The sequence below is a fragment of the Mesocricetus auratus genome, unplaced genomic scaffold, assembly GCF_017639785.1.
Source record: "Mesocricetus auratus isolate SY011 unplaced genomic scaffold, BCM_Maur_2.0 Super-Scaffold_100007, whole genome shotgun sequence".
Taxonomy (NCBI): Eukaryota; Metazoa; Chordata; class Mammalia; order Rodentia; family Cricetidae; genus Mesocricetus; species Mesocricetus auratus.
The window spans coordinates 44901161-44919613 of NW_024429191.1; the positions used below are offsets into that span (position 1 = coordinate 44901161).

The 18453-nt window shown below is 40.7% G+C and overlaps 1 protein-coding gene across 9 annotated transcripts in view; it reads right to left on the minus strand.

Annotated features, from left to right (window-relative positions):
• The window catches only part of Dnah9 (dynein axonemal heavy chain 9), a 337403-nt gene that overhangs the window by 48807 nt on the left and 270143 nt on the right, over window positions 1-18453 (minus strand). For 8 of the 9 annotated variants that reach the window (XR_005878261.1, XM_040748878.1, XM_040748877.1 and 5 more), the window contains 3 exons: window positions 11416-11556; window positions 7614-7784; window positions 6206-6328 (listed from right to left, as the gene is read on the minus strand). Coding sequence is in view for 8 of the 9 variants with exons in the window: in XM_040748878.1 (XP_040604812.1) it covers window positions 6206-6328; window positions 7614-7784; window positions 11416-11556 (435 nt within the window). In the remaining variant the exon portion in view is untranslated. The remainder of the gene's footprint in view (window positions 1-6205; window positions 6329-7613; window positions 7785-11415; window positions 11557-18453) is intronic. The other variant, XM_040748879.1, reaches the window with a different exon arrangement.

Below are 18453 nucleotides of genomic sequence, written 5' to 3' on the forward strand. Positions count from 1 at the left end.
GAGCTGAGATAGGATTGTGAAAACATAATGGCAACAGAGAACCCTGGGAGCAAAGACAAAGGAAGGCTTCAGAAGGACACAGACACTGGCCTGGGTGTGCCTGTACTCTTCTCCTGTGCGGACTAACACACATGCTTTCACCTGGGCCCTGTGGATTACCAGTTCCACCCCAACCCCGTAGTTGTAAGAAATACCTTCCTTTATGACAAGTCGTGAGGGGTGCTATGAAGAAAGTTGGGCAAGGCACAAGGAGACAGAGTTCAATCCCAGCACCGCCATTTATAGCCAAGTGGACTTGCGGTTTTCTTGTGCTTGGGTTTGTTCATACAAAAAAACATTAGGCCAGGTGATCAAGTGTCATATCTTATATTCTAGCCTAGACACAAAACTTTGAAGACTATAAACGTTCCTTACATGGAGGCTTGGTAGCTATTGGATTTCAACCGGCACATTATTTGTCTCTAATTCCCACAAGATTGTGAGTTCCCTGTGGGTAAGAACTTCCTCAGGCATGGGCAGTCTTTGGGAAGTGTTTAATTAAGGAAGTCTGATGTCTGCAGAGCCATAGGAGGGCTGGGGCTGGTGATGGGGCTGGACCTGAACCTATCAAAGCTGTAGCTGATGTCATTCTTTCTCTGTGTGCTGGGGAGCTGGCTCTCCTCTACTTCTAGGCTTCCAGACTTCTCAGCCTGCAGCACCATAAACCCTTTCCTGTCCAATCGCACTTACACTGTTACACCATGACCAGAGCTCCCAGCGGACAGGACTGGGTCTGAAACCACATCCTTGAAGCTCTTCGATGAACACAATTGCACCATTTAATCTCCCAAATGAGGGAAAGGGATTTCTAGCCTTCTAATAAGCCTGATGGAAATGACTAATTAACCTAATTACTTTGGACTGTGCAGCAAAATACAACAGTGCTAAATTGGCATCCAGAGTGGCAGTGAGGGGGCTTTTCAAAGGCAAACAAAGAAATTCAGCGCAGATGAGATTTTCTAATGAAGAACAGAACATGCCCATTACCTGAGGGTTCAACATTTGAGGGGACTGAAAACATCCTTACAAAGGATAACAACAAAAGCAGGATTTTATCACAGGAATGTCATTCATTACTTGCTTATTAGTTCTTTTGGGGAAGCAAGCAAGGCAATCAACCTTCCTCATTAGATAGAATCCTTTAAAATGTTTTTTTTATTATCTCCTATTCAATTGTACTCAGTTTGTTTCTTTAGGGCTAAAATTCAAGCGTACACTTGAAAAGCATCCATCAAAGACCTGCACGAGATGTACCACCTATTGCTCTGTGCCTCACCTGTGCACATCCCAGTCTGGGCTCGAGTTTGATGGATCTGAATCTGTTGTTCCACATAACAAACTGAGACACACACACACACACACACACACACACAGAGAGAGAGAGAGAGAGAGAGACAGAGACAGAGAGGCAGAGAGGCAGAGAGACAGAGACAGAGAGAAATAGAGAGAGACAAATAGAGAGAGAGAGAGAGAGAGAGAGAGAGAGAGAGAGAGAGAGAGAGATAAAGCTTTGCTCATTTGCAGAACACTTGTAAACAGCCAGAGGAGCTCAGACCACAAAACAAAATACAAAAGCAGAGGCAAGCCAAGCCAAGAATGCATTCTGTGAAAGGAGGGAAAGAATTTGCATAGCAGCTTTAGGTAAACTGTGTAAGGTGGAAGCCTCAGCTTCCTGATTGCTGGGATTAACCAGATATGCACATCTATTCTCAGCAGCCCCTTTGCTTTTGGGCCTTCTTCACTTTGTCATGGAGGGAAAGAATACAGAGAGTATTGGATTTGGCCCAGTTGGGCAGTTCACAGTGCCTGAAAGTTTTCTTTCTGTGGACAGACTCTATTAGGCAGACCATACCAACCATAGCATGTATGACTTTTATTTTGGGGGAAGTTGATAATCAGGATTATTATGAGTTTTGTTCTTCAAAATATTGAATTATCCCCCAGCATCGTTTGTCTTTCAGCGATATTACATTTAAAAAGTTAATAGGGTCTTTGTAGGTGTACTCACTTAAAATGGTTTCACCGGGGTGGGCCCTAATCCACTATGGCTGGTGCCTTTACAAGAAGGAGAAAGACACAGAGACAAACAGGGAAGGCAGCTTTGTGTGCAGTTGGAGACTGAGACTGGGTCTCTGAACCCCTAACTGTGGAATGCCAGAGGCTATCAGAAACTGGAAGGTGCAAAGACAAGTCCTGCCTAGAGGATTTGGAGGTAGCTTGGTTCTGCCTGTATCATCACCTCCGATTTCTAGGCTTCACAACTGTACTCTTCTATCATTTTAGGGAATGTGGCCTGTAGTGCTTGACAACCGCAGCCATCAACACCAACACCACTGCAGCAATCAGTGGATTCTGACTACTGAACATTCACCTTGTGGAAGATGTTATGATGTTTGTTTTGCAGATAAGGAAACAAACAGTTAGATAACATGCCAGAGGATACACACACACATACACACAGCACCCATACTCACATACACTTACTCTCTCATACACACACACTCTCATACATATACTCTCTCTCACACACACACTACAACACATTCACACTCACATATACACACTCACATACACATTCTCTCTCTCTCTCTGTCACACACACACACACACACACACACTCTTACACTTAGACCCAGGTATGCCTGAATCCTGTGTCTGGATTGTTCTTGTTTTGCACATGGGTTAATTCAGAACTGTTTTTTTTTTTTTTTTTTTTTTTTTTTTGGTTTTACGAGACAGGGTTTCTCTGTCGGTCCAGGCTATCAGTCCAGCCTGGCCTCGAACTCACAGAGATCCGCCTGCCTCTGCCTCCTGAGTGCTGGGATTAAAGGCGTGCGCCACCACCGCCTGGCTCAGAACTGTTTTTAGAACATACTTTTCATAAAGGCAGTAGCCTGAGTCAAGATTTCCAAGTACAACAAGATAGCCACTGGCCATGAGGAATGTTGAGAACTTGAGATAGGGTTAGTGTGATGGAGGGACAGTTTTGTTTTGTTTTCAAATAGTTTCTCTGTGTAACCCTGGCTGTCTTGGATGTAGACCAGGCTGCCTCTGCCACCCAAGTGCTGGGAATAAAGGTGTGTGCCACCACTTGGTGGGGCTGGTTTTTTAGAGAGGCATCTATCTTGTCCTTGACTTCCTGAACTCAAGAGATCCTCCTACTTCAGTGTTTAGACAGATGGGGCTGTACAGGCAAATGCCACTTGCCTGGCTCAGAGATTTAGATTTTTTGTTCTTGTTGAAACAGTTGACTCATACATCCTAATTGTTTCAAACTTCCCTCTACAAGTTTTCTAATTACTAATGTGAGTTCTAGTTTTTGCACTTAAGCTGTAAAATCATTCAAAGTAAATACAGTTGAAATTAAGTCTCTGAGCCAGGGTTGAGTATATATATATACACAAACTATTCAGTGGGTTTCAAAGACAGTATGTAAGCACAGTATTTCATTAATAATAGTTATGGTTTGCCATTAAATATCTAACAAAGACTTATATTCTGAATGGTTTGGGTGTTACTTGTGGAACCACTGAGAGATGACAGAAGCCCTAGGAGGTCAAGGCCCAGTGACAAGAAGCTGGATCACAAAATGTACAGCTCCTGAATGGATTAATGGCCTCCCCATCTGTTTCCTGGCTGCTATGAGCTTTCCTCCATCCAACAATGTACTGTTTCCCCAAAGATCCAAGAGCAATGGGGTTGCTGAGAATGGGTGTGTATGTCTTTAATCCCAGCAATCAGGAAGCTGAGGTAGAGGATTGTGAGTTCAAGGCCAGCTTGGGCCCTATATTGAGATTTTGTCTTAAAATAATAAATATGCATGTAAATTCCACAATCAAACTTATTACTTTATATACTAATAATAAAAAAACAGGAACAAAGATAAAAGCAATGGGGCTCAAGAAGCCATGGACAGAAACCTCTAAGATTGTTATATTATCTTATTTTGATCCTTTGCTAGAGATGGAACCAAGGGTCTTATCATTGTATGCTAGAAGTATGTGATTTATTCTTTATCTTATGGGAACTCACAGTTAGGAGATGATATGAGTCTCACAAGAGAATCATATTTTTGAACAGTGTTTCAGATCTTGAAGACTATGGGGACTTTTAGAAATGGGTTGAATACATCTTGTGTGTATGAGATGGCCAAGAGTTTTTTGGGGAAAAGTAATAGAAGATTACAACTTGAAGGTGATGTGTGTGGGTATCAAACAAGAACTAGAATTGGGACGGTTAATTTTGATTGACAACTTGATAGTACTTAAAGTCTCCATGGAAACAAGCCTCTGGGCCTGTGTGTAAAGAAGTGTTTAGATTGCATTAAGTGAGGTAGGAAGATCCCTCCTGAAGGTATGGCACCATTCTATGAGTTAAGTACAGGGCTAAATAAAAAAGAGGAAGTTAGTGGAATACCAGCATTCATCACTGTTTTCTGAACTGTGTCCTCCCACCATGAATGCCTGTACACTTGAACTGTGAGCCAAAGCAAAAGCTTCTTTAAGCTCATTTGTCGGGTGTTTTGTAGCATCAGCAGGGAAGGTAGCTAATACAGTTCTGAAAGACTGTGTAAGAACAGCTACAGATTTTCTAAAATGGAAGTTAGGGTGGTACTGAGCAGTTGCATTAGCAGAATTATCCTGGAATTTACCAAGGGTGACTCTTGATGTGGGCAGGATGTTTATAAATGGGTATGAATTCTGGGTATGAATCAGCTTGCATTAACCTTAAGGGAATTGGGATGAGTGGATGATCCAATCGGTGAAGGTTTTATATGGTGTTTCTGTTCACATGACATCCCTGAGGTAATAATCTTTCTGCAAGATGGAGAACAGGGTGGTGGTTGGCTGGTACTAAGGACAGAGGAAGCCAATTTCTGAGTTTTGATAGTAGTGATTGTTTCAGTCTATACATGCCCAATCTGGTATGAGAACAGGAAAATATATTGGGAAATAAATAAAGGAGTATTTCATTCATAAGAACAAGTCAATTTACTAAATGTTTGAGAATGCACATGATAAAACTAAATATACACACGTACATATACCACACACACAGAAAAGAATGTGGGGACTAGTGAAATCAGAGGAAGATTGGTGGACCATTGTAGTGTCAGTTTCCAGGATACTTTATTGTAGGACAGCACTGCAAGGATTAAACATTGTAGGAAACTGGGTATGAGGGATGTCTGCAAATCATTTCTTACAATTGCTTAGAAACACTGAGCAAGAAATATAGAATATCTGGTTATATCACTTCAGATGTGTACTCTTCGTACTATAAACATTTTTACACTGTGAGGACAAACATGGGGGATCATAAAAGAGGATTCATCTTACAAATATGCTATGTCATGTGTGTCCTTGGGTATGGACTACAGAGCTACCTACACAGAGTGCAGGTATGGACTCTCTCTATCTGGGAATCACTTACTCCTCATTTCCTGGCAGACATTAGTTCTGGCTCTGAATGTGTAATCGGTCCCTCCTGAAAAGACTTTAGAGTTTGTGATCTTTTCAACATTCATAAAATCCTAACTAGACTCATCCACCAAACATGGATTTGTGTACTGGATTTGCTATTTGTGAGTGGTAGGACCTATGCTTCATGTTCCCATGTTTGATGGAACAAACAAGACCCATTTCCCAGATGGACAAGAGGATGAAATAGTAGCATACATCCAATGAACTCAATAGGCATGAGCTACTCTTAAGTGCTAAGAGTCTCAGGTTGGAAAGTATCCTCTCCTTGGAGTTTCAGTTCAGACCAACAGAGATGCCCAGCAGAGCTCTAGTCTCTGCCTCACTTCTGGAAGTAGTATGACAGCATCTTCACAAGAGCCCTTGGGCTGGTGTGAAGAGCCCAGATTCCAGCCCTAAGCCTTGGCAGATGAAAGACAGTTTGACTAAAAAATTCCATCAGGACTCAGTACTTTCAGTTCTCTCCCACCCTAAAGGGAGATCTCTCACCCCAGAATGTACATGTTTCTTCTCAGCAGGCTTGGGAGGGTGAGGTTGTTGTGCTAGTACAAGGAAGGGAAGGAATGCATCTATGTTCAACACATCTCCATGTTTCAACTCTGAGACAGCCACACTGATGTTATGAGGACATGTATTTAAGTCAAACCATTGGGAGAACTTGACTCTTTCTCGGGGTCAGTACTGACCTTAATACTTCCCCAGGCCTGGTGGGAGAGGAACTCCACTGGGCTGGGGGTTCCTGTCTGTACAGGAGCCCGAAGCAGGAAGTCCATCTCTGCTGCATTGACTTCCTGGTTCACGAGGAGAATCTGCAATGTGGAAAAAATAACACTGTGATTCTTCAGCTGTGGTCACGGCGGCTGGAGATCTTGGGGATTGTCACTCAGTGTAATTACTGCTGCCTTTATCTCAAGAGCTTGCCCATCAATTTTGGCTGCTTAAGGAGGGTGGATTGGAAGTGTATATTCATGCAAATTTCTTTTGTGTGCATCTGTTTTCAGCCAAAACACCAGAGCGACTTCAATGCACATAGAGGATGACTATATATCTTGGTTAGCAAGTGTTATATATCAATCATAAGTGCCGTGGAATATGCGCCTGCAATTTAATTGAGCAGATGACACATACAAACGACATGATTTGATGCAAGTGTCAAAGCGACATATGAATATATGCAAAATAGAAGCGCATATATAAATCAATAATGTGGAAGGGGTTCTGAAGTAGGGGAGTGCCTAGCAAACAGAAGAAGGGAGCGATTAGTCCAACTAAGCTTTCTGTCTCGGGGTCCTGGGGAAGCTAAGAAAGGGAGATATTGGAACAGGAAGGGAGGACTTTACAGCAAAGGGGGATTGAAGGTACAGCAGCTTGGAGGGACACTTAGAGAGGTGTATGCACAGGACAGATAGCCTTTGGCTTGGCTATGGATTCACACTGAGAGGTGGGATCCAGGTGTCTTGGTGAAGGTCAAGTTGTCTGGGTCACAGCTGGGAATACAGAGGATGAGTGACGCAGGCATGCTAGCACGCACCCATGAACTCAGACATCAAAACATACAAACAGCACAAATGGATGACAGACTACCTGACTTTTAGCACTGGAGGGGGCCCTGGGCTCATAGAGCCTGTGCTATATGCTTACTTACAAATTGAAAACTCCCAGTTCTAAGTGGGGAGGGAGGTATATACAAAGAAGTGATATTTTAAGGCTTTTTGATGTTGGGATTAAGTTGCAGATCACAGTTTCTTCCTAATGATGCAGCGACATGGCAAGTCCTAGGTTCCCAAGCTCCTAAGAACCAAATCTTGTGGAAATAACCCCAAATATGCTGTGGTTACAGCGATAGGAAGCCCTGCATGTTCAGCGCCAATTTGATGGACTTGTGGTTGCTGGAATACCATTTTGAGAAACATCTCAGGTTATGCAGTATCAGCAGGAAAAACCATAATGACAAAGAAAGTCTGCTCTGAGTGGGACAATGGTCAAGTAAGAATGTTTGCCATGAGTTGGACAAAGGTGGGCCAGAGGTTTCCTTAACATTTTCTGACTGGATAGTAAATACAACTTCTGGAAACATTTTTGATTTGCTTTTACCTGAAAGGTGAGCTGGGCAAGGTACGTCAGCTTATCACACTCAAAGAGGCCACGAGTGGTGTACTGGAACACTGAGAAGGTTATGCTGTCTATCAGATTGGCCACTCTCTCCTTGACACTTTCACTGGGAGCTGCCTTCTCCACAGCTTTCTGGAAGACGATGCTGAAGGCCTACGAGAGAAGATGAATCATAGGCGATTTGTAACATCCTCTTTCCTGTGAAGACTATTATAATTTTCTAGTCTACTCACTGAAAGCTTCCCTTAGCACTTCCTGCTAAGTGGAGATACTTGTAAGAAGCTGCCATGTTATTAGGGACTGGAGAGATGGCTCAGAGGTTCAGAGCACTTGCTGCTCTTCCAGGGGACCCAGGTTTGGTTCCCAGCACCCACATGGTTGTTCACAACTGTCTGTAACTCCAGTCCCAAGGGATCTGATGCCCTCTAAGGGCATCAGACATTTTATTAGCTCTTAGTCCTTCCTAAAACTTGTATTGGGATTTACTCCCTATCCTGAGTTCTTAAGAGGATGGAAACTTATTTTGACTATGGTTTGTGGAGGTGTAGCCTTTGGGAGGTGAGGTCATCAGAGTAGGTCTTCCATGACTGAATCTTGGTAGCTTTATAAGGAGAAAGAGCAGATCACTGCACCAAGTGTTATCTTGTGCAACTTCTGGACTCTGCCAACAAGCATACTGTCATTAGATCTAGCCTCTAGGCCTTGAACCAAGAACTATGTGCCAAAATAGACTTCTAATTTTTATGACTTCCCCAGTCTGTTTTACTATATTATTAGCAACACAAAATGGTTCAATAAATGTGCATATTGAATGTTGATTAGTGAAATCAATGAAAAGCAAATGGGCTGTAGCCAAAGGACTTGATCCAGTAAGTTTTTATTGGATAATTACCTAAACACAAAGATGATGCAGCCAACAATGACTATTTGAGTTAGTGATGTTATCTAATAGATGACAAAATTCTTGTGGCTCCAAGAGGAAAATAAAAGCCCCTAGTCTTTATCACATCAGTATTTTGACCTTAGTAGAAGCCATGTAAAGTCTGAGTCTTGGTGTTCTCACATTTAAGAATGTGAGATGAACCCCCCCCCTCTCTCTCTGTGTGTGTGTGTGTGTGTGTCTGTCTGTCTGTCTCTCAGTGCTAAGGTGTTACTTGTTAACAAAGTCCTTAGAGCTTTCTTCATTTGCTGACGATCTAAGCAAATCTTCTGCCCATACTTAGCCTAACCCTTTTTGAGGCTTACCTTCCCTTAGTAGATTTTAAATGAAATAATAGCTCATTAGAGGCTTCAAAGTTTCAACTCAGAGCAAGCACATAGCTTTCCTCATGCCATTACTGCATATTTCCTCTAAAATTCTATCCAAAGGCAGTGGTCAGTAAATGACCTTGAGTCACTGAATTGGAGTTGGAGTAAGTTGATCCAGGAAAATACCTGGAGAAGATATAAATTCTGGCTACACTTAGCCTTTCCCTCACTTCAGCAGCTACTTAGCCTTCCCCTACTTCAGCAGCTACTTTCTCCCCCTGTTGATGTACGGGCTTCTGGGACTGGGCCTGATTCCCACATTCACAGCTTCCCCCCAGAAACTCTCTTCTCCATGGAGGGTTTTGTTACTTCCCTTGAAGATTCTCCAGCAGCTGTTCTGAAACTTTTTTAATAAATCAATTTTTAATTTTACTAGTGTTTTTACTCTTAACATGAAAATGATATGTGTGCTCTGAAAGTAGGGCTGGCCCTTATGCTTATATTTCCCAGAATCCCACCCGTGTCTTACTTAGTACAGGCTCTGGAAAACACTGAGTAGATGCTTTCCTCTAATGCCTGAACGATATTAGAAAAAGTTTAAGGGGTGCTCAGAGAAGGGGCTAAAAGTCAAACACTTCAAGGAGCATGGCACATAAGACCAAAAACGAAAAGGCCCTTACCACAGAGGGCACATGTGGGTCTAGGGAGGGGCAGCAGTCTTAGTGTCAGCAAGTTCATACCATGTGCACAGTGAGACAGCTGTTGCCAGTCTTCCTAATTTTCACAAGGAGCCAGAAACTGACTGGAGTTATGTGAAGTCTCTATTGCCATTATTCCCTTCTGTGTTAGAGATCAAATCCAGGACCCCAGAAGTGCTAGGACTAGGTGCTAGGTTCAAATCCCTTTATTGTAATTGTAATCATTTTAAAGATTTACTTATTTAAATTTTTGCCTGCATGTATATCTGTGAACCACATTCGTGCCCAGTGTCCATGGAGTCCAGAAGAGCCATCTTCCCCCCCCTCCCTCCATCCCTTCTCTTCCCCCCTCTGTTGTATTTCCCAAGATCTTTTCACAACTACTTAATCATTACACATTTAAATCCATTTTCAAAGATCAAGTTGGTCAATAAACAACTGTCTTTGTAATTCTTCACAACAATACAAAAATTAAAAATGTATTTCCCATTCCTTTTTTTAGGCAAGTTCTGCATACAAAACCGGTCTTGAATTCAAGATCCCTGTGTCTCATTTCCACACCTTAAGGTTGGCATTGCAGGTGGGCTACCATACTAGGTGACCCTCCTTTTTTAGAAGTCACACTCCAGAGCCTTCTGCATCAGAATGCTATCACTGCACAACTTACACCTGTTTTGAGCACACATTCACAGGTTCTAGGTGAAGCCCTGTTTCCAGAAAGCATCGCTGTGGCAGGTCCCTGGTCCTTATCGTGGTTTTCAACTATTCCTGAACTAAGGAAATCATCTTACAGTTAGCTTATACTCACTTTTATGCTGGTTTTTCATTATCTTGTGATTCTTTTTTATGATCATATGATATGAATATAAGCTTATGTTTCTTTTTTAAAACCATAAAATATCATAAACCCAGTTATACCAAGCTACAGAGACTCAAGGCTACAAGTAAGAGACTGGGAAATGGTGACATGCCATCTCCAATTAAATGAGCTTCAGGGATTGGAAGCCTGAAATGAAGATTTTTTTTGTCACAAACCCTATATCTTGACCTGGAAATATTTTATGGAACTGAGGTGCACTCTATGTGTACATACATGTTCCACTCTGAGGGAAATTCTGGTGTTTGTGTCTCTGTTTCTCTCTGTCTCTCTCTGTAAACAATCTTTCTGCTTGTTGGTGCAAACCTCTGTTCAGAACTTCACCCCTCCCTGGACATTTTAATGCCTCTTTAATTATGGTCTTTTGATGAATGCACTAGGGAATAAGTTGTACTTTCAGAGAGTCCCAAAAATTTATAAGTCTCTATATTTTCATGAGTAAGATAAGTTTAGTCAGCACTTAAAATGTGCTAAGAACTTTAGTTTTATGGATATTTTAACAACCCTAAGTGGTAGCTTTGGGAATATTAGGATAATAAGAAAAGTAATTTAATGCTGGCCCATTCTAATTGCTAGAGTTGGTCTTTCGTCAATAAAAACAAAATACATTTTGGATCTTCTCCATTATGCTTTAAACTCTTTGGGGACACTTCCTCAGTTTCTTTGGTACCCACTGTTATGCATCATCCAGTATTAATGGATATTCAATGTGATTATGGAACAAATGAGGCCAAGACTCATTTGCAGCAGCATTTTCTGTTAGAGTAAGTTATATAGGGTGAAATTAAAGAGGGTGGGGGTTGTCACATAGGTCTAAAGTGAATGTAGCTGCTCCCCTGACTTCAGTCTTGAAGATCTGCTATCACTAACGGAGTATATATGTAAGCTCTCATGATGCTCTAGGCTGGTAGAACTATCCTGCTATATTATGATTATAGGAAAAACTCCAAGTGAAAGTTACCTTGAGGGAGAACTGGTACATTGGGTGGATCTTGCTGAGGTCGTTCATGATAAAGTAGAGCAGAGATGCCCGGGCAGCTGCAGGCCGATAGTGCTCTCGGGCCTCATTGATTTTTACTTCAGTTAATTTGGTTTCCTGAACCTGGAAACACAAATAGCAGTTCATGGTTCAGACCAATTTGGACTTCAGGGGAGCAGCCTGGGTCTTCCATGTGAGTAGATACCTATCTGCATATGAAGTGCAGTGACCTGTGGTAGGGTTCAGTGGGTAGAAGCTCAAGAAGTCACTGAGGTATTCCTTAGTAGAACTCGAGTGTAAGGGAAGATGATATACACTGAGTTTTCCATAACAGTGAGGGTGTCAGCTCCTTAAGTTGGAAAGTATGGAAAACTCTGAGCATCATGTTTAACAGAGCAAATTCTTGGAAAACCAACAAATACATATCACTTGAGACTAAGAAGTAGTAGAAGTTCAGGAAGGAAGTGTGGCATGCTTTATATTCTTGTGAGTGAGCATACATGTGTGCCCTCCCCCTGTGTGTGTGTGTGTGTGTGTGTGATTCTGGGAGTTGATTACAGTGTCATGCACATGCTGGAAAGTATTTCACCACCAAGGAAACTTAGCCCTCTCCTTAATTTAAATGGAACAGTTGTATATTGAGAATCTCAAAAGGAGAATCTCTTTCAGTGGAATGTTTTGTTTTCAGAGGGGTTCTTTTCACAGATAATAAGAAGAGATGTAAGTATCCAGAATATATATTTCTATAAGATGTGGTGCTGTGGAATATTCCATACCCTGGTAAACTATCCTCTGATTGGTTTAATAAAGAAGCTAACTGACCAATAGCCAGGCAAGATAAGATTAGGTGGAAAACCCAAACTGAGAATGATGCGGAAAAGAAGGGCAGAGTCAAGAGAGATGCTAGCCAACCTAAACAAGCAGGACAATGTGTAGAAAATGAGCCAACATGCCATGAGTCACGTGGAAAAACATAGGAATATGGATTAATTTAAATGTAAGAGTTAGCTAGTAATAACCTGAGCTATTGATTGAATATTAATAATTAATGTAAGCCTTCAACTGATTATTGGAAGAGGCTACAGGACAGGGTATGACAGAGAAGCCTCCTTTTCATGGTGTCTCTACATATGATCTTTAACTTATTTTGTCCTTAGATTCCAAAATAGAATAAGACTATTGGTAACTGGAGAGTCCATCAGGAAAAAGCAATGATGACGACACAATTCTTTTGGAAGTTGTGATGGTTTGAATGAGAATGGCTTTCATAGGCTCATATGCTTGAATACTTGATCCCCAGTTGGTGGAACTATTTGGGAAGGATTGGGAGGTGTGGCCTTGTTGGAGGAAGTGTGCCATTGAGGAAGTGGGCTTTAAGGTTTCCAAAGCCCATGCCATTCTCAGATAGCTGTCTCTGCCTTGTTCTTTCTGATCAATGTCTAAGTTCTTGGCTACTATGCTCCCTACCATGTTAGACTCTAACTCTCTGGAACTGTGGGCCCCAAATTAATACTTTATAAGTTACCTTGGTCATGGTATTTTACCACAGCAAAAGAAAAATAACTAAGATAAGTTGGTAGTAGGAAGTGAACTGTTGTGACAGGACTGCCCATGCTGCCTTTTGGAGGAATGTGGAAGACATTGGAACTTTGGACTAGAAAAGTGCTTGGATGCTGTTAGGTGGGTCTTAATGGGCCATTTTAATAGGGACATGGAAGACAGTAGTGCTGAAAGTATTGTCCTCTATGAAGGCCCAACTCAGATTTCAGAGGAGAAAAATATTAGTGCCTGGTCTACAGACCATTCTTGTGATATTTTGGGAAAGAATGTGGCTTCTTTTTGCCCTTGTACTAAGAATCTGCCTGAGGCTAAATTAAAGAGTAAGGGACAAATTTTACTGGAAGAGGAGATTTAAGACAGCCTAATCCCAACAATGTCACTTGGTTTTTAGTAATCACTCTTATGAAAATTTAAATTGAGAAAGGGCAAAAAGAATCACAACATGATAATTTTGAAGAGAAAAAGAATACCAGATTTAACATTGGAGCCAATGCTTGTTCTGAAAAGAGGTCTGATGTGAAATGGAACAAAGGGAGTGGAGCTCTCATTGCAAGACTCAACTAGTCCTGTCATTTGTAAAAAACCATGCGTATCAACAAATCAAAGGGTAGGCAAATGTAAACCAAGGAGGGGGGTCCAGGTTCCGCCCAAGCAGGCAGCAGAACTTGGCAGCATTGGCCATGTGGTTCTGGCTTTAGAGTTATGAAGGATATAAGGGTAAAGGGCTGTAGGATCTTCTGTGGTTAAGAATGCTGCAGAGGGAAGTCCCTGCATCCAGACCCAGAGTGATCATAACATAGACAGTGTAGAGCTATGAAAGTGAATTGTATTTGTGACCTCGGGATGTTGGAGATGCCAGAGCCATGAGATACCCACCAAGGACAGCTGCAGACAGAAGTGGAACCAGAAGAGAGAAGTGTGTTCTAGTCAGCAAAACCGGAAGGGAAGAGCCATAAAAGCCCTTTGACAGTGGACATAGAGCTACATGATTTAGAGTTTACCCTGCGTGGTTTCGGTCCTGCTTTGGTCCAGTATTTCCTTACTATGACCCTTCCCACCCTCTTGGAATGTTAATATATATCCCGTGACATTGTGTGTTGGAAGCATGCAATTTGCTTTTTGATTTTATGAGGGATTTTAGTTGAGAGATTTCCATGAGTCTCAGAAATTTTGGACTTAGGACTTTTAAACTGTGAATGACTATGGGGACTTTTGAAATTAGAGTAAATGCATTTTGCATTGTTGTGTGGCAATAAGCTTGGGGGTTGGGGAATGGAATGTGGTGGTTTGAACGAAAATGGCTTCCACAGGCTTATATATTTTAATTCTTGGTTCCCCAGTTAGAGGAAATTTTGGGAATAGGAGGTGGAGTCTTGTTGGAAATATGTCACTGATGGTGCTTTTGAGCTCTCAAAGTCTATGCAATTCCCAGGAAGCGCTCTCTGCTTTGTGCTTGTTGATTGAGGTGTATGCTTTCAGCTACTGCTCCAACATCATATCTGACTGACTGCTTGCTACCATGCTCCCTGCCATGATTGTCATGGGTTCTAACCCTCTGGAACCATGAGTCCCCAGTCAAATGCTTTCCTTTTATATGTTTGCTTTGGTCATGGTGTTTCATCACAGCAACACAAAGTAACCAAAAGAGTCGATTGAATACTTCTTCAATTCAAGCACTTGGGAGGCCAAGGCAGGAAAAATCACAAGATCAAGGCCAGCCTGAGCCACATGGTGAGGCTTTGTCTCAAAAACAAAGACCTCTTCTAAAACACTGCCACCACCACCCTGAAACAACAACAACAAAACAAAAGCAAAAAACAAAACAACAAAAAAGAAAAAAGACATCACAAAGTCTTCAAGAACTGAGGAGGATTAAACAACCTAAAAACAACCATTAAATTAGTAATTTAGGACAGTAGATACACAAGAAAGCCTAAGGCAAAGACATTCCAAAAAGGAGCAGGGTTACCTGAAAAGGCACTGATAAGAGTGATTGAAAATAACATAGCTATTTAGATGAAATGTTGTATGAGTTAAATAGGGTTGAAAATAGAATAAGGAAACAGGGAGAAAGGTTTGAAGAATGATTACAATCAGCCCAGAAAGACACAAAGATGGGAAATTATGAGCATTTATAGGAACTGGTAGGTAGGAAGAGGAAATCTAAGTAAATTTAACAGAAACATGTAGAGAATAAAAAAAAATGAAGGAGAGGCAATGTCTGAAGCTAAGAACTTCCCAAAGTTCAGAGCTCTCTTATTTGGAAGACTTATATCCCTCTTAAGTATGATAAATAAGGATGTATCTTCACTAGATAGCAACATTTTAGAACATCAATGATAACAATAAAATATTAAAAGCAATCAGAAAGTATAAAGTACCTATGAGAGAACAGTAATTAGACTGAAAACAGACTCTTAAAAGCAATAAAAACCCACAAGAAACATTATGAAATAATAACAAAAGATGCAAGGAAATGATTAAAATTAAAGTACTTTAAAATTGTTTTGAAAGATACTAGATTTATTGCTTAATTTTATACCTCATTAAAACATTTATTAAAGTCACATTTAAAATGAAATAATTTTACATGTAAGCAAAAATGTTAAAATACAATATAGTGAACATCTTTCAAATCATCAAAGTCTAAAAAAAGGATAAAAAAAATTAGTGAAAAGCCGGGCATTGGTGGCACACTGAGTGCTTTTAATCCCAGCACTCGGGAGGCAGAGGTAGGCAGATCTCTTTGAGTTAGAGACCAGCCTGGTCTACAAGAACTACTAGTTCCAGGGCAGCCTCCAAAGCCCTAGAGAAACCCTGTCTCAAAAAAAAATTAGTGAAGAAGGAAAAAATCTCATTCTATTTAGAATTGGTATTAGCTCAAATTAAGGATGTATGAAAGACCCTTATTTTACACAGTAATCAGTATACTAATTTCAAAATAAACTTTAAAAAAGAGAGTTGGGATGGAATTACTCTGCACAGGTGAACAATGTTGATCCCAGAAGATATGGGTTAACATGAAAATCACAATACAAGGTATGGGATACCTCCCTGCAATATTTATTCAAAGATTCCCCCAAACAACACAGGCTACTGCTGTTAACCTTTTTACTTACAGCAACTACATGGCAAAACCCTATTGCTGAATATAGTAATGCTGGCTGCAGGAACATAGACATATTAACTCAAACCATATAAGAAAATTTGTCCCTGTTGGCTAGCTTTCATAGTACTGGAAAGTACTATGTGGCTGCTGGGGAGAAAAGGCATCAATGGTCTTACCTAGTGATTGACCCTGCATGCTACAATGTTGACCTGCCAGGTGAGAAATGTCCACTCATGCAATAGTGGCATGACTGTTAGGGGGTAACTAACCAGTTTTCTGGTTGAATTTGAAACCTACAACGTAGGAGTGTGCCCATGCTTGTTACTTAATCCTAATCAAAACCCATGGCCAGAGAGGTCAATGAGTTGAAACCTGCTATTGTTATTTTGTCAAATGATCACAATATCAAGATCCTTTCTAAGCATCCATGTTTATACCCACACACCTGGACTGTTCTCAGCCTTGGTCAGAGAAGTATCTATTTGCAGTGAATAAGAATCAATGGAGAGATATACATGGATGATCAAAATATTGTGGAGTATTGTGAAATGCTGTCTTCTGGACATGACATAGCTAACAGAACCATTAACTCACAGTAGCTATGGTTACCTTCACAGGAGTTACAGTAGATCAAGCCAGCCTGATCTTGGCATAGACAGAATAGATAATCTCTAGGTTTTGCCCCTTACTGAGGTGCGATTGTCAGTGAGTGGTTGCTGGGGAGGGAGAATCATTCTTTATTGAGGATATGGACCACGACTAGGTTTTCCATGTTCCAATGAATACAGTCACTCTCAAGAGCATATGGGTAGCTCTGAATGGATTTTATTGATTATAAAAACATGAAAAGACATGATGTTGGAAGAGGTTTGATAGAATAGGATGACTTGGGAGAAGTTTCAGGGGAAATGGGGGTGATAGATATATGCCTTAGTCACCGTTATATTGCTGTAAAGAGACAACATGACCAAGGTAACTCATGTAAGAAATCATTTAATTGGGGGCTGGCTTACAGTTTCAGAGGTTTAGTCCATTATCATCATGGTGGGAGCATGGTAGCATGCAGACAAGTATTGGAGAAGTAACCGAGAGTTACATTTTGATCTCTAGGCAGGCAGGGGGAAACTGGGCATGCCATGGCTTTTGAAACCTCAAAGCCTAACACCAGTGACACACTTCCTCCAACAAGACCACACTTCCTATTCCTTAAAAATTCTTTTGGATAGTGCCACTCCCTGATGATTAAGCATTCAAATATATGAGTCTATGGGGGTTATTCTTAAACAACCACAATATGATCATATCTTATTGTATACATGTATGAAATTCTCAAGAACAAAGAAAAAATTTAAACAAAAAGTTTTAAGAAAATGGCTCATTTTCTTAATGTCAATAAGTCTTTTAAAGTTAAAAAGGATGAACATTTTTCTAGAGATGTAGAAGGGGAAATTTTATGTATAATTGATGGGAACATAAAGTACTATAGCCCAAGCCTAGAGTACTTGAAGTTCTTGCAGGAGATCTTGGTTTGGTCCCCAGCATCTATGTGGTAGCTTACATCTGTTTATAACTCCAGTTCTAGAGAACCTGGTACTGTTTCCTGGCTTCTGCAGGCACTAGGAACCCACACAGTGCACATACATATGTACATACAAACACTCAAACACATAAAATAATAAATATTTAGAAAAGTACTATAGCCAATATGGAAAACAATAAAAACAAACAAACAACAACAAAACTGCACAATTCATCTATGATCTATCACTGGACACATATCTAAAGGATGAAATACATGTGTCAAGAGATAGTTTACTCCAAACAGCATTCACAATAGCCAAGTTATAGAATCAACCAAGATGCCCATTGGCACATGAATCGATAAAGAAAAATGTAGTAGATATCCACAATGGGATATTATTCAGCTAAAAGGAGGATTGTAGTTTTGCTATTGGTATCAAAATAGATGAAACTAGAAGCAACTGTGTTGAGTAAAATAAGCCAGGCACAGAAACACAAACACTGTGTTTTCATTGATTTGTGTAGTTTAGAGAATGGATGATACAGAATCAGATAGTGGACTGGTGATCCCTAGAAGCAGGACACAGGAGCAGGGCACAGTGAGGGGAGTAATGAGAGAGGGGTTTGATAAGAGATACCCCACACAAATAGTTCTAGCATCTGATAGCCTAAAGTCTATAAGAATGTGTGACCTATTTCAAACTCATTAAGAGGGGATGAAAGGTTGAAGAACACACAAGCAGTAATGCTTGAGAGAAAATGCTAATTAGTAAGAAACTAAAAAAAACCCAACTACCATATGTCAATGATGTTAATAAATATAAATTGGT